General features: G+C 41.6%; 1 protein-coding gene across 4 annotated transcripts in view; it reads left to right on the forward strand.

Annotated features, from left to right (window-relative positions):
* BUD13 (BUD13 homolog) overlaps positions 1–14,156 on the forward strand; it is a 54,956-nt gene that overhangs the window by 29,430 nt on the left and 11,370 nt on the right. For all 4 annotated transcript variants that reach the window (XM_040325368.1, XM_040325369.1, XM_040325371.1 and 1 more), the window contains 2 exons: positions 12,302–12,440; positions 12,534–12,712. In XM_040325368.1, coding sequence (XP_040181302.1) covers positions 12,302–12,440; positions 12,534–12,712 — 318 coding nt within the window. The remainder of the gene's footprint in view (positions 1–12,301; positions 12,441–12,533; positions 12,713–14,156) is intronic.

Raw genomic sequence — 14,156 nt, forward strand, 5'->3', positions numbered from 1 at the left:
GCATTCTTCATCATGGCATAAAACAAGTAATGCATCTGAGATAGAGCGAAAAAAGTTATATATATTAAATATATTCACATTATAGCATTGTATTCTCTTCATTGAAATGTAAAAGCAGTACATATACATCCTCCTCATCAAATAATGAAAAGACACAAAATATCAATGAAAAAATCTCACCTATTGCCTAAAAACTTCACGCCCAGGGGTGTGGGGCAAGAGGCCCCCTGGTGTTCTGGGACCAGGATGTCTCCTATAGCAGGTCGCACCATACAGACAGTTCCCTATTTGAATATCACTCATAGAGTGGGTAGAACCAATTGGTTCAATTTTGGGTGGTGTTAATAATCCTATGTGAGGGAAATATCAAAAGATTGTATCAGAAAATACCAGTGTTGAGCATCAAATCATTGGTTGGAGATAATACTCCAAACCATTCATGAAAAAACTCACCACAAGTAGTTTGAGATCTTGTATCCAAATGGAGCTGGATATAAATAAGTCCTGAGGATGATGGATGGTTTTCCCAGATAGGTTCCCCTTGGAGGTGAAAAAACAGCTCCTTGCTCTCCTGGATGTGGAGAGGGAATGACACCACCTAACCCTCCTGGCCCTCCTTAAAGCGGGAGTTCACCCATTTAAAAAAAAAAAAAAAATCTCCCCTTAGCTTCCTGCTCGTTCGGTCTAGGGGAATCGGCTATTTATATTAAAATATGTGCAGTACTTACCCGTTTTCGAGCTGCATCTTCTTCCGTCGCTTCCGGGTATGGGTCTTCGGGAGCCGGCGTTCCTTCTTGAGTGACAGCCTTCCGAGAGGCTTCCGACGGTCGCATCCATCGCGTCACTCGTAGCCGAAAGAAGCCGAACGTCGGCGCGGCTCTATACTGCGCCTGCGCACCGACGTTCGGCTTCTTTCGGAAAATCGTGACGCGATGGATGCGACCGTCGGAAGCCTCTCGGAAACCTGTCAATCAAGAAGGAACGCCCATTCCCGAAGCCCATACCCGGAAGCGACGGAGAGGATGCGTCTCGTAAACGGGTAAGTACTGCACCTATTTTAAAATAAATAGCCGATTCCCCTAGTAATAACGAGCAGGAATCTAAGGGGGAAAAGTGCCCTCTAAGGGTGAACCCCCGCTTTAAGTACCTACCTTAATTCTATTCAGGTGCTATGATCCTCCCCTTTGTCACCATATCCATTGTTCCAGCTTGGAGTTGCTGGAAACCATGTGTGGCTCCCTCCTGCTTTCAAAAACGCCGCTGTAGAGAGGCGCATTACAGCGCCGTCATTGATTGTGTGTGTCGGCGTCACTTCCGGTACCGGAAGTATCGCCGCGGCCATTTTGGTAGTGGGATTCGAATGCCAGTCAATTGGCGTCACTTCCGAAAACGGAAGTGCTACTGCGGCCATTTAATTGGTTAGTTATCTATGAGATGTCAAAGACATCTCAACCGGAACCGGAAGTTCCCCGGAAACCATTTTGAAAAAGGGCCTGAACGTTTATTAGGAATCTGGCATGTTTCTTTAGTGAGAAAAACGGCCAAATCACAGCAATGTAATTAAAGAAGGAGGGGGTTGGTGGGAGGATAAAACGCTCAGGTTGTGACAACGTTCACTGTATAAAGAGATGAAACGAATACAGCCCGGATTTGAGTAACTTGGTAGGGCACTGTTCTCCTGCAGTTCTTGAAAGAACCACTAGGAGACACTTGTGGAGTGAAAAGCCACAGCTGCCTTTTGTATTTACCTAGGAGGATATGATATCTCACCTAGAGTAAATTTGGTGACATTTTGGCACAAAGCCAAAAGTCTCCCCTGGCAGCTGATGAGTCAAACAAATAGGGAAAGGATGGAAGCAACCTGCAGATGTGCCCCAGAGACACCCACGTCCCTTCGACCAGATTGTGGCCGATGTTCCACACCCCTAGGCCATAGAAGCCAAAGAAGCAAAAATTGGCTAGATAAAGGAACAATTTGCCCATATCCACATTTATAGCAACAATTACCTTCCAACCAATCCGCATAGAAGCAGAATTCAATAGAAGGAAACGTTGAGTCAGAACAACATATTCATTGTAAAGAAACAATTCCAAAAAGTTATATACATATAATAATAATAAGAAAAACAAAGAAACCCCCTTATATTTCTAAGTGTCATACTTGACATTTGGCCCTAACCTGGAAGTATCAAATGTCCTCACTACAATGGGGTAGAGAGGGAAACTTGGTAAAAGATGAGAGAAAAGTCTGTTAGGGAATCAAAACCAGGGATAGAGTTCTTCCTTCCCGATTAAAATTCTAATCAGTTTTGCCAGAGGAGAATCCCTCCAGAAAAGGCCTAAAGCTCTCACTTTCGTTGAGGCCAGGGGGTGTGGTGGCCCTCAGATACCTAATCCAACGCATTTCACGTTGCAGTAGGATCTTGTTCCAGTCACCCCCACGTAAGGGAATATGTATACGATCTAACACAGTAAAATTAATATTAGGCATATGATAGCCATGGTACTTGGCTACATGTCGACCCAATGGAAGATAGAGATTACAAATGCGCATGGAGTGCATGTGTTTATCTATTCGCTTATGTAGTTCTTGTTTGGTTTTGCCCACATAAAATGAACCACACTGACACTGCATGAGGTATACCACCCCCCGAGTTTTGCAATTAGCAAAATGTTTCAGGGAGAAGGTATCCCCATTGGGCAGTGTCAGTGTGGTTCTCCTCCCTATAACAGAGCATTGGGCACATGCCCCGCAGGGATAGGTGCCAAAAGTTTTGCAAGGATCTTTTTTACTATTCCCTTTGTACTCACTTTGGACCAGCAATGAACCTATAGAAGGTGCTTTTTTAAAGGTAATCTGTGGTTGGTTGGTAATTAAGTTTTTTAGGATTGGGTCTTCTGTCAGGATAGGCCAGAATTTGGAGATCGTCTTTCGGATTTTTTGGTGTTCATTGGAGAAATTTATGATGACTCTAGTGTTAGATTCTTCCTTTTTATTGACATTTTTGGATTTAAAGATGAGGGACCGTCTATTTGTATCCCTCACTCTATTGAAAGCCTTCTTCAGGCTAGTTTTGGTATAGCCTCTTGTCAAGAGGCGTTCAGATAATAAGTCCCTTTCCTTTTGGAAGTCAGCATCCGTAGAGCAGTTCCTTCTAAGCCGAAGGAACTGACTGTACGGAATGGACTTCTTCAGGACTTCAGGATGAAAACTTTCTGCGTGAAGCAGAGTGTTTCCCGCCGTCTCTTTTCTGAATAAGGATGTACCCAAAGTACCATCCAATTCTTTGAAGATACGGATATCCAAAAAACTGACCTCTGTGTCGTTGTATGACATGGTGAAGAAAAGATTGAAGCTGTTGATATTCATCAGCCTCAACATTTCTATAAGTTCACTTTCCTGACCGTCCCAAACAATAAAAATGTCGTCTATGTACCGCTGCCAAACAAGAATGTTGGCAGCGCACATAGACGCATTTTCACCCAACAAAAATTCCCGCTCCCACTCCCCCAGGTACAGGTTTGCGTATGAGGGTGCACAGCACGTCCCCATAGCAACACCCTGTACCTGGAGGTAGTGGGAGCCTTGGAAAAGAAAGGTGTTATGCTGAAGAATGAAATCCAGCATAGTGAGAATGAAATAATTAAATTTCCAGTCTGTGGTTGGTCTTTGTTTGAGTACCCGCTCGATGGCTTCTAGACCTAGTTTATGCGGAATACTGTTATAAAGTGATTCTACATCTATCGTTACTAGGATAGCATCTGGGGGTATAGTTAAATCCTCCAGCATCTGAAGAAGATGAATTGTATCCCTAGTATAGGATGGTAGATCAAGTACATGGGGCCGGAGGTACTGGTCAATTACTTGACTGACGCCCTCAGATATTGATCCATTGCCAGATATGATTGGACGTCCCGGCGGATCCTGCAAATTTTTGTGCACCTTTGGTAGGGAATACATGGTCGGTTGTCGTGGGTGCTGTGTTCTAATGAAGTCCCAGACATCTTTGATAATGCTGCCATTACTGTAAAAGTTGTCAACGAGTTCATAAAATTCCCCATTGAACCTATCCACAGTTGCTACTGTGATTTTCTTATAGCACTGTCTATTGTTCAATATTTTTAGGCACATTCTCTCATAGTCAATGTTGTTCATCATGGTTTGGAGTATTATCTCCAACCAATGATTTGATGCTCAACACTGGTATTTTCTGATACAATCTTTTGATATTTCCCTCACATAGGATTATTAACACCACCCAAAATTGAACCAATTGGTTCTACCCACTCTATGAGTGATATTCAAATAGGGAACTGTCTGTATGGTGCGACCTGCTATAGGAGACATCCTGGTCCCAGAACACCAGGGGGCCTCTTGCCCCACACCCCTGGGCGTGAAGTTTTTAGGCAATAGGTGAGATTTTTTCATTGATATTTTGTGTCTTTTCATTATTTGATGAGGAGGATGTATATGTACTGCTTCTACATTTCAACGAAGAGAATACAATGCTATAATGTGAATATATTTAATATATATAACTTTTTTCGCTCTATCTCAGATGCATTACTTGTTTTATGCCATGATGAAGAATGCGTAGCATTCGAAACGCGTCGGCTTTTCAGCTACAAACTTACCTCCCAAATGGTGATGGTACCGTATGCCGGACAGTATTTGCATCATTTATGTTCTGTTTTGTATTATGTATATTTATGTAATTCTCGAGATATTTAACAATTTTTTGTATATGCTGTATGTATTTTTGTAATAAATTTATATATTTTTTCATATATATTTTTGATCAATTTAATTTACGTTGCCTACACAATCCCACTCTATGAGGTATTTTCGATTTCATGTTTAGTACTATGGGATGATGGCAACTACATGCTATCATATGTGAGTTGGTCCTTTTTCTATCATTTTACTTCATATTCTTCCTAATACTATTAGGAAATTCAAAAGTTGTGATTGTATAGTGTTAAACAGTAAAATTCCACCATTCAGAGCATAGTCAGATGTTTTTCTTTAGTCACATTTTTACCACCACTTCTGCCTAGAGCCCTTTATAATGTACTTTGACACTCCCTTCTGCCCTTTTGACTCGAGGACTTCCCTACAGGATGGTCTACATCCAGGTTTCTACGTACGCCTTCCCAAACGCACTGGATTTCCGCATTCTATTCTGCAAGGGAAATGTCCTCACCAATAAGAATTGTAGAAACCGGGCACAAGGGAACCTCGGCAAAAGACGAACATTCGCTCTGCCAAAGGCCTGCAAAACCCTCAGACCTCTGAGTCTCAATGCTTCTTTTGCACCAAAGCAGGACACTATTCTAACAACTTGACCTCGGGAAAAGTATTTATTTGCGATACGGCACTGTTATTTTAACTGACAATTGCGCAGTCATGCAACGCTGTACCCATATAACCTATCCAATTGAAAAAAATTTAATTTCTTCACAAATTTAGGCCAATCTGTATTCTGCTACATATTTTGGGTTACATTTTTTTTGGTTTGTTCAAAAGTTATACTGTCTCAAACGATGGCATATTTTACTAGTAATCGCGACGATTAGCAACTTATAGCAGGACTGCGATATTGCAGCAGACGTTTTGAATTTTTTTGGGGTCCAGTGACTGCTAAAAATATGCACTGTTGCTGTTCTAATGAGGTGGGAGGCTGGAAAGAGGTTAATATCAGGGGCGATCAAAGGCTCAGCACTGTGCCTAATGTGTTTTACTATACCGTGTGAGGTGCTTTTACTAGGGGAAGAGATGGAATGTATTCCATGCTTTGCAGGGACACAAATTCCATTCTTTCTTTCTTTGATCAGAACGGCGATCTGCCTTGTTTACATAGGCAGATCGCTGTTCTGCCTAATGATCGGTGGGTGCCGGAGGACATCGGGTACCGTACACCCGCAGAAGCGAGTCACCGGTGGCCTGCATGTGCGCCCCCCCCCACCCAGAAGCGTCACTTATATATAAGTTTCTGGTGCACACGTGACGCCCTGTAGCAGTAAAACTGCTTTAGGGCAGACCTGAAGTGGTTGACATTAGTCTCTGCATTCCATTCTAGCTCTCTCAGGCATGCAACAAGTGTTCTACCCAACCAAGGAAAACTAACAATACAGTAATCACTGTCCAGAGCACAAAAGAGCCAAGCTCCTTCTCCACCCCTGCCGTCTCTGCTGTGAAATGCCACCTCTAGAGGATGCAGACATTGAGGGGAATGAAGGGGATCCAGAGGCAGTGTTAGAGGAGGCTGTGGAAGATTTCTCACCTCCGGCTTCTCGTACACTTGCAAGTTATTGCATCACGCAGTGTGCCTACCAGTGTAGATGTGCTCCCTTCTGCTGTGCGCAAAAGCTTTGACATTGTAGCACTAGAATTTCCTCAGTCTCTCCATGCCACCTTGGATATCACGAAGTCTAAAAAAAACAATCCCCATTCATGAATAAGTAGAATTGGAAATTTGATTGTGTTAATCCTGAAAAGATTTTCACCTTTCTGAGAATCTTTACCAAACTGTTGCCATTGGAAAAATTATTTGCCAAAAAGTGGTCTGTTCTTAGTAGACCCTGCTGAATTATTCTTAAACATCTTACTGCGCCTATAAAAGATGTTCCTTCATTTTAAAGATTCTGCTGACAAAAACTTTGGTACATTATCAAAAGCTCTCTACAGGTTACATTGTGCCATTAGCTATTTCTATCATTTCTGTTTGCCAGACCGCAGGTAATTGGGCTAGGGCTGTCTTCTAGGGTCAGACCTTGGTGCGGAGCACTTGCAGACACTGCCCTCTGCCTTACTGTTTTGTGTCGCTGCCCTAGAGCAAGTCCTTACACGGTTCTCCAGAATGTCGATATGTGAAGAATCTTATGGCTAAAGACCTGGACAGCTGAGACTGCTTGCAAACGTTGCCTCAGAACATCTATTGGTGGGCACGTGACAGATTCAATACAGTGTCACAGGAGGAAAACTGTTGCAATGGAAGGTTCCCACAACCCCTTCCTCAGGGACTTTTACCTCTTCAAAAAGAAGAGTGCCCCTTTGCTCTCCTCAGGCTTCATCTACAAAGCCAAAACTCAGTCCTTCCTTTTCTGCAAAAGACCTGGAACACAGTCTACCAAAAACCCTCTTCTCAAGGAAAATGGCACCCCCACTTCTAAGAGTGAGGAGATGTCTTCTACAGTTTCTCTTTTGCTGGGTCACAGACATCCAAGACCTGTGGGTTCAAACTCTAGTCTAGTCCCTCATTGTTTTATTCTTTCAAGCCAACTGAAATCTGCAGACCTCCCTGAACTATCTGTTGTCCCATGGAGTGGTCATTCCCGTTCCTCAGGAAGACAGGTTCAAAGAATACTATTTAAACCTGTTTATGGTGCCAAACCCCATTGTGGGTATTTGTCCTATGCTGGACAAAAAAATAATCCCTAAACAAGTACCTACATGTTCCAAAGTTTCACCTGGAATCAACAAGCTTATTTATTGCCCGTTTGGAAAAAAGGGAATACTTGGCATCGGTAGTCATCTAAGATGCTTATTTGCATTTACCCTCCTTATTGGCACTTGCAATTTGTCACTTATTCTCTGCACCCAGAGTATTCACAAAATTACTTTCACCTCTTCTTATGCTTTTAGAAACCCCAGGAAATTCAGGTAACGGGGTACCTAGATTACCTTCTTTTGAATTGACCCTCCCTAGTCAGCTCCAAAGGACTATTCAAATACTTTAGGGTTTTGATTGGGCAATCGGCTTTCAAAAGTTAGTTCTTCAACCTTCCCTTCTCCTAGAATACTTAGGCCTCGTTGTGGACACAACCCAGGCCAAAGTATTTCTTCCAGATTCCAACAGCTGGGAGCGGTTACCATAACCAAAGCCGTGCTACATCAGGGAGGGGAAAGGCTGGGCACAAATGCAGGAAGCACGATCACTGTATGACCACAGTGGAAGATGGCAGAGCTGCTACAGCAGCTGGTGAGAACAGAGATGGATGCTAGAGGGGCAGCGGGAACGAGGCTGAGCTGCAAGGTGTCCAGACACTACAGGACTCCTCCCCGGCTACATCGCACACTCTGACCGCAGGCAGACATCGGTAAATAAAATTTAATTTTTTTAAGAAAAATAAATGAGTCCTTTAAAGAAAAGAATACGGTCCCTACAGTCAAACATTTTGAGGTTCACTGATGTTTTGGGATTGCTTTGCTGCTTCAGGCACTGGATGTCTTGCACATGCGCAATGGCATTATGAAATCTGAAGACTACCAAAGAATTCTGGGGTGCAATGTAGGGCCCAATGTCAGAAATGTGGGTCTGTCGGAGGTCATGGGTCTTACAGCAGGACAATGACCCAAAGCACATATCAAAAAGCACCCATAAATGATTTAAGATGAAATGCTGGAGAGTGCTGAACTGACCAGCAATGAGTCCATATCTAAATCCCATAGAGCACCTGTGGAGCAATCGCAAATCGGCATTTAGGAAATGGAACCCTCCTTCCAATCTGAGAGACCTGGACCAGGGGCAGTCCAAAATTCCAGTAGAGGTATTAAACTCATTGATGTTTACAGTAAGCAATTGATTTCAGTTATTTGTTTCCAATGGGTGTGCTACCAAATTTTAAATTGAGGGTACCAATAATTTTGTCCAGTCCATTTTGAGTTTTTCATGAAATGTGTCAGATTTGGCTTCTCCACATTGTTGTGTTTATACCAATACAAACAAAACAAATGTGAGAATGCCTGAGCATTTGTAATTGCAACAATTTTCTCTGCAAAGCGGTGCATTATCTGACAAAAATGCCCACCCTTCTTATTCATTCTTCTGGGATGTCCCAGCGTCTTTGAATATGCTGAAAAGAAAAAACAGAGTGCGCCAATCTGAGTGCAGTAAGCCCAAATTTAATAGCTGGAGTAAAATAAAATAAATATACATATACAGAATGCCTACTCACAAACATGAAGTAGATGGTAGGCAAAGAGACCAAAATGGGGAGATGTGGGCGATCAGCAAATTAATGTGTGCCTGGAGTCCTGCAGTAGTCTTGGCTGGCGGGCATCCAGAATGTAGGCTGTAGCAGATTGGATTGCTCAATCCATCTGCTACAGCCTACATTCTGGATGCCCGCCAGCCAAGACTACTGCAGGACTCCAGGCACACATTAATTTGCTGATCACCCACATCTCCCCATTTTGGTCTCTTTGCCTACCATCTACTTCATGTTTGTGAGTAGGCATTCTGTATATGTATATTTATTTTATTTTACTCCAGCTATTAAATTTGGGCTTACTGCACTCAGATTGGCGCACTCTGTTTTTTCTTTTGATCGTTTCAGAGCAATGCTTCTGCTTTAAGGTGCTGCCGCTAAGTGTCCCCCACAGCCACTTGTACTACATTTCATTGATCCAGGACTTTCATGGACACTTTTATTATTGGACTCTAGTATTAGAATTGCATATACCTCATTTTATTCATTGGTTGCTCTGCTGGATCATGCGCCACATATCCGTTTTTTGCATACTGACTTTCTTTGAATATGCTGTACTCTTTACTCTGCATTGCCTGCTAAAGAGCTCTCATAGTGGGTAAGGTTTTAGGGGTATGCCCAGGAAAAGCATGTCAAGCAAAACTGCCAGTGTCCAATCACCTGGAGGTAGAGCAAGTCAAAATTCCTCTATTCAGTACATCTCTGGAATATTTGCACACTTCCCTCATGTTTTGTCTCATTAAAATACCAGATATAAACCAGATATGCAACCAAAAATGTAAATGTATTTTACTGGGATTTTGTGATGGAGCAACACAAAATGGACACAATTGTGAAGTGGAAGTAAAATGATAAATGGTTTTCAACATTTTTTTACAAGAAAATATCTGAGAATCTATGAAGCCCTCAGAGGTTTGTTGGAGAACCTTAGTGAAAAAATAGCATCATGAAGGCCAAGGCACACACCAGACAGATCAGGGATAAAGTTGTAGAGAAGTTTAAAGCAGGGTTAAAGAGGAAGTAAATCCTCTTAAAGAAACCCCTGCAAGAGAAAGGCTTATGAATTACTTACCTGGGATCGAAATCCCTGAAGCGGTCCTCGATCACCTCCTCCACCGCCGCCATCTCTCCCGGAGTGAGTTTCGGGTATTGCTTTGGCGCTGTGACTGGCCAGAGCAGCGATGACATCACTCCCGTGCATGCGCACGGGAGCCGCTAGTGATGGCACGATCGCCTTCACGAACACCACGCTCAGTGCACCTGCACCTTTGTCTATGGCGTGAATGCGCCGTAGACATTGGTGCCCCTTTTTAGACAAATATCTCCTTAACCGTGTAGGTTAAGGAGATATTTCTTGGACCTACAGGTAAGCCTTTAATCTAGGCTTACCTGTAGGTTAATGTGGTCTGTAAGGGCTTACAACCACTTTTATAAAAAAAAGTCCCAAGCTTTGAACATTTAATGGAGCACTGTTCAAACCACCATCCAAAAATGGAGAGAGTATGGCCCAACTACGAACCTGCCAAGACATGGCCGTCCACCTAAACTGACAGGCCGGGCAAGGAGAGAATTAAACAGAGCAGCAGCCAAGTGGCAAGAAGCAAGCCATTGTTGAGAGAAAGCCATAAGAAGTTTGCAGTTTGAGAAGCCATGTGGAAGAAGGTTCTCTGTTCAGATGAGAACTAAAGTGTGGCAGAAAACTAACACTGCACATCACCCTGAACACACCATCCCAACTGTGAAACATGGTGGTGGAGGCATGTTGTGGGGATGTTTTTCTTCACCAGGAACAGGGTAGCTGGTCAGAGTTGATGGGAAGATGGAGCCAAATACAGGGCAATCTTAAAAGAAAACCTGTTGGTTTGTAAAAGACTTCAGACTGGGGCAGAGGTTCGCCTTACAGCAGGACAATGACCCTAAACATACAGCCAGAGCTACAATGGAATGGATTAGATCAAAACATAGTCATGTGTTAGAATGGCCCAGTCAAAGTCCAGACCTAAATCCAATTTAGAATCTGTGGCAAGACTTGAAAAATGCTGTTCACAGACGCTCTCCATCCAATCTGACAGAGCTTGAGCTATTTTGCACAGAAGAATGGGCAAAAATGCCACTCTCTAGATGTGCAAAGCTGGTATAGACATCCCCAAAGAGACTTGCAGCTGTAATTGCTGCAAAAGCTGGTTTTACAAAAAGGGGGGGGGGGGGGTGAATACAAATGCACACCACACTTTTCAGATATTTATTTGTGAAAAAAAATGAAAATCATTTTTTATTTTCCTTCCACTTCACAATTGTGTCGCTTTGTGTTGGTCTATCCCAATAAAATACGTTTAAGTTTTTGGTTGTAACATGCGAAAATGTGGAAAATTTCAAGGGGTGTGAATACTTTTTCAAGGCACTGTAGGACTACAAGAATAAAATTGTATTATGTGAAAATCTAGAGCTACCAGATTGTCAGTGGGCATAGGGCAAATAAGGGTTTGTAGATGTTATTTACAGACTTGTTCTCCAGCTCTATCAGACTGGTCAGAGACTGATTCCTTGTTTGTAATGACCAACAAGGAGTGTCCCGTTACATCCATCACGTTGGGCGTTGCATGCAATAGTCTCAATATCACCCCTCAGAGCCGGTTTACACAGGGGCGACCTGTCAGGCGATACTCACCCGCCTGACAAGTCGCGGTCCGCTCTATTCCATGGAACCGTTCTAATAGGAGCGACACAAGTCGCTCCGACTTAGAAAAAGGTTCCTGTATGACTTTGGGGGCGACTTGCATTGACTTCAATACAGAAGTCATTTTGCAAGTTGCCTCTCAAGTCGTCTTGCGATCACCTTGCCGAGTCGCCCCCAAAGTCGTGCCGCCTGTGTGTGAACCGGCTCTAAATAAATGCCTGAATAAACATTTATAAATAAATACATTAAACAATTTTATATAGCACATATAATATACACAATTAAAGTCTGTGAGCGATCCCTTTTTCAGTTCAGCAGATCACAGGCTGAAAAGAAATGCAAATCACCTATAGCTATTCTTAGGGTCAGTTTCTGATTCCGGATGATGGACACTTTTCCCAGTTCAATAAGTACCAATTGCAAGGCCTTTTGTTTACAGCACTGAGCAGTTTACCCCTCACCCCTGTGACAGTGACATTGACAAAAAAAAATCTCCAAGTAGAAAAAGAGATGAATTCACAATTGGGAAAACTACACAAAGGCTGGGGTTCAATGAGCAGTTAAGTTTTTCCCTGTTTTTTTATATTTATAATGGCTTTTTTCTCAAAATTTGTAATGTAATTTTCTGTGCAGAGGATTCAAGAAATACAGAAACGGTTTTCAGAGACAAAAGCGGAAAACGGAGAGACTTGGAAGCAGAGCGTGAGCAGCAGCTTCAGAAACAAGCCATACAAGATAAACGTGATGAGAAGTATGCCCAGTGGGGCAAAGGGTATGAGACCTAATACTTTTTATTACTGCAAGCAGCTATGATGCAGGCAATAGGCAGCAAAATTGTGAGGTGACCATGTGCAATTTCTTTCAGTCTGGTGCAGCAGAAACAGAAGCGTCAAAACGTGGAAGATGCAGTTCACGAGATGTCAAAGCCTCTGGCTCGATACATTGATGACACCGACCTAGATCGCATGTTACGTGAACAGGAAAGGGATGGAGATCCAATGGCTAAGTTCCTGAAAAAGAAGAATGAAGAACAGAGCAAAAAAGGTGAATGTCCCCAAAAAAACTGAACTGTAGCAATCTTCAGAACCATGAAAGGTACAATGCGGCAAGAGGTGACTGGGTACATTTAGTTTACAGAATCTGGGTGCAACTCTTGTCTGTTGCCTATCGCAAATCTTATTGATACATTTAGCAGTACTCCCTTGTATTCATGAAACTGAAAGTATTGCACAGTCGTGTATAGTGCAATTGTAGAGACAGAGTAGAAGTGCATACATATAAAGACTGGACTCCCTTTTAATAAAATTCCTGTTGGGTATTAGACCTGCACTGCCAAAAAATTCGTTTTTTTCGTTTGTTATTTTCGTTTTTTTTTTTTTTTTTCGTAAATTCGAAAAATTCGTTTTTTTCCGTTTTTTTTGTTTCATTAGTTTTTTTTTTTTCGGAAATTCTAAAATTTCCAAAAAATATATATATTTTTTTTGTTTTTTTGCTTTTTTCTTAAATTCGGGACATTTTCTGATTTCCGAAAAAGCAAAAAACCAATGAAACGGAAAAAAACGAATGAAACGAAAAAGAAAAAAATTTCGGAAATTTACGAATTTTGAATTTTCTAATTTTTCAATATTCGACTTTTTCAGTTTTTGAATTTCGAATTTTTAAATTTTCGAAGTTTCGTATTTCAAATTTTGGAATTTTTAAATTTTCGAAATTTCGAAAATTGAAAAATTGGAAATTCCGAAAATCGAAAAATTCGAAATTTTTCAATTTTCTAATTGATAAATTCTAAAATTTAAAAATTGGAAATTCGGAAATACGAAAATTGAAAAATTCGAAAATTGAGAAATTCCAAATTTGAAAAATTCAAATTTCGATTTTCGAAATTTCGATTTTCGATTTTTTTCGATTTTCGAAAAATTCCAAATTGGAAAAAGTGAAAAGTTGGAAAAAGTGAAAAAAATTAGAATTTCCAAAATTCGTAAATACGAAAATTCGTAAATAAAAAAAATTCGGAAATTCAAATTTTCGGAAGTCCGAAAATTCCTAAATAAAAAATTCGTAATTTTTTTTTTTTAAACATTCCAAGTTTATTAGTGTTCCAGAAAAGAACAGAATAGCAAATGCAGCCAACATAACAGTACAGGATGATAATGACAGTTACACACAATTTTTATACATCCACAGTTGACAATCAGGACTGTTTCGGTGAGCTATAGGCATCATGTTCCTTGATGTGATATGTATTAAAGCTAAACTCAACCAACATTGAAAGTGAATTCGGTCTTCAAATGTTTGAATACATAACAGTATTTGTAAACTATAGGTTAAGCTTCGACAATACAAAGTTAAACAATGTTGTATTGTGAAAGAGACATCCGTAACTTTTGGTGTGTACTCTTCACTACCATACCCTGAGGTTGGGCTTAACCATCCTGCTGGGCCGGATAGATAGGGCCGTAGAGGGGGAAGGAGGCAGGGGAGGGGGTCA

The sequence above is a fragment of the Rana temporaria genome, chromosome 10 (genome assembly GCF_905171775.1).
Source record: "Rana temporaria chromosome 10, aRanTem1.1, whole genome shotgun sequence".
Classification (NCBI taxonomy): domain Eukaryota; kingdom Metazoa; phylum Chordata; class Amphibia; order Anura; family Ranidae; genus Rana; species Rana temporaria.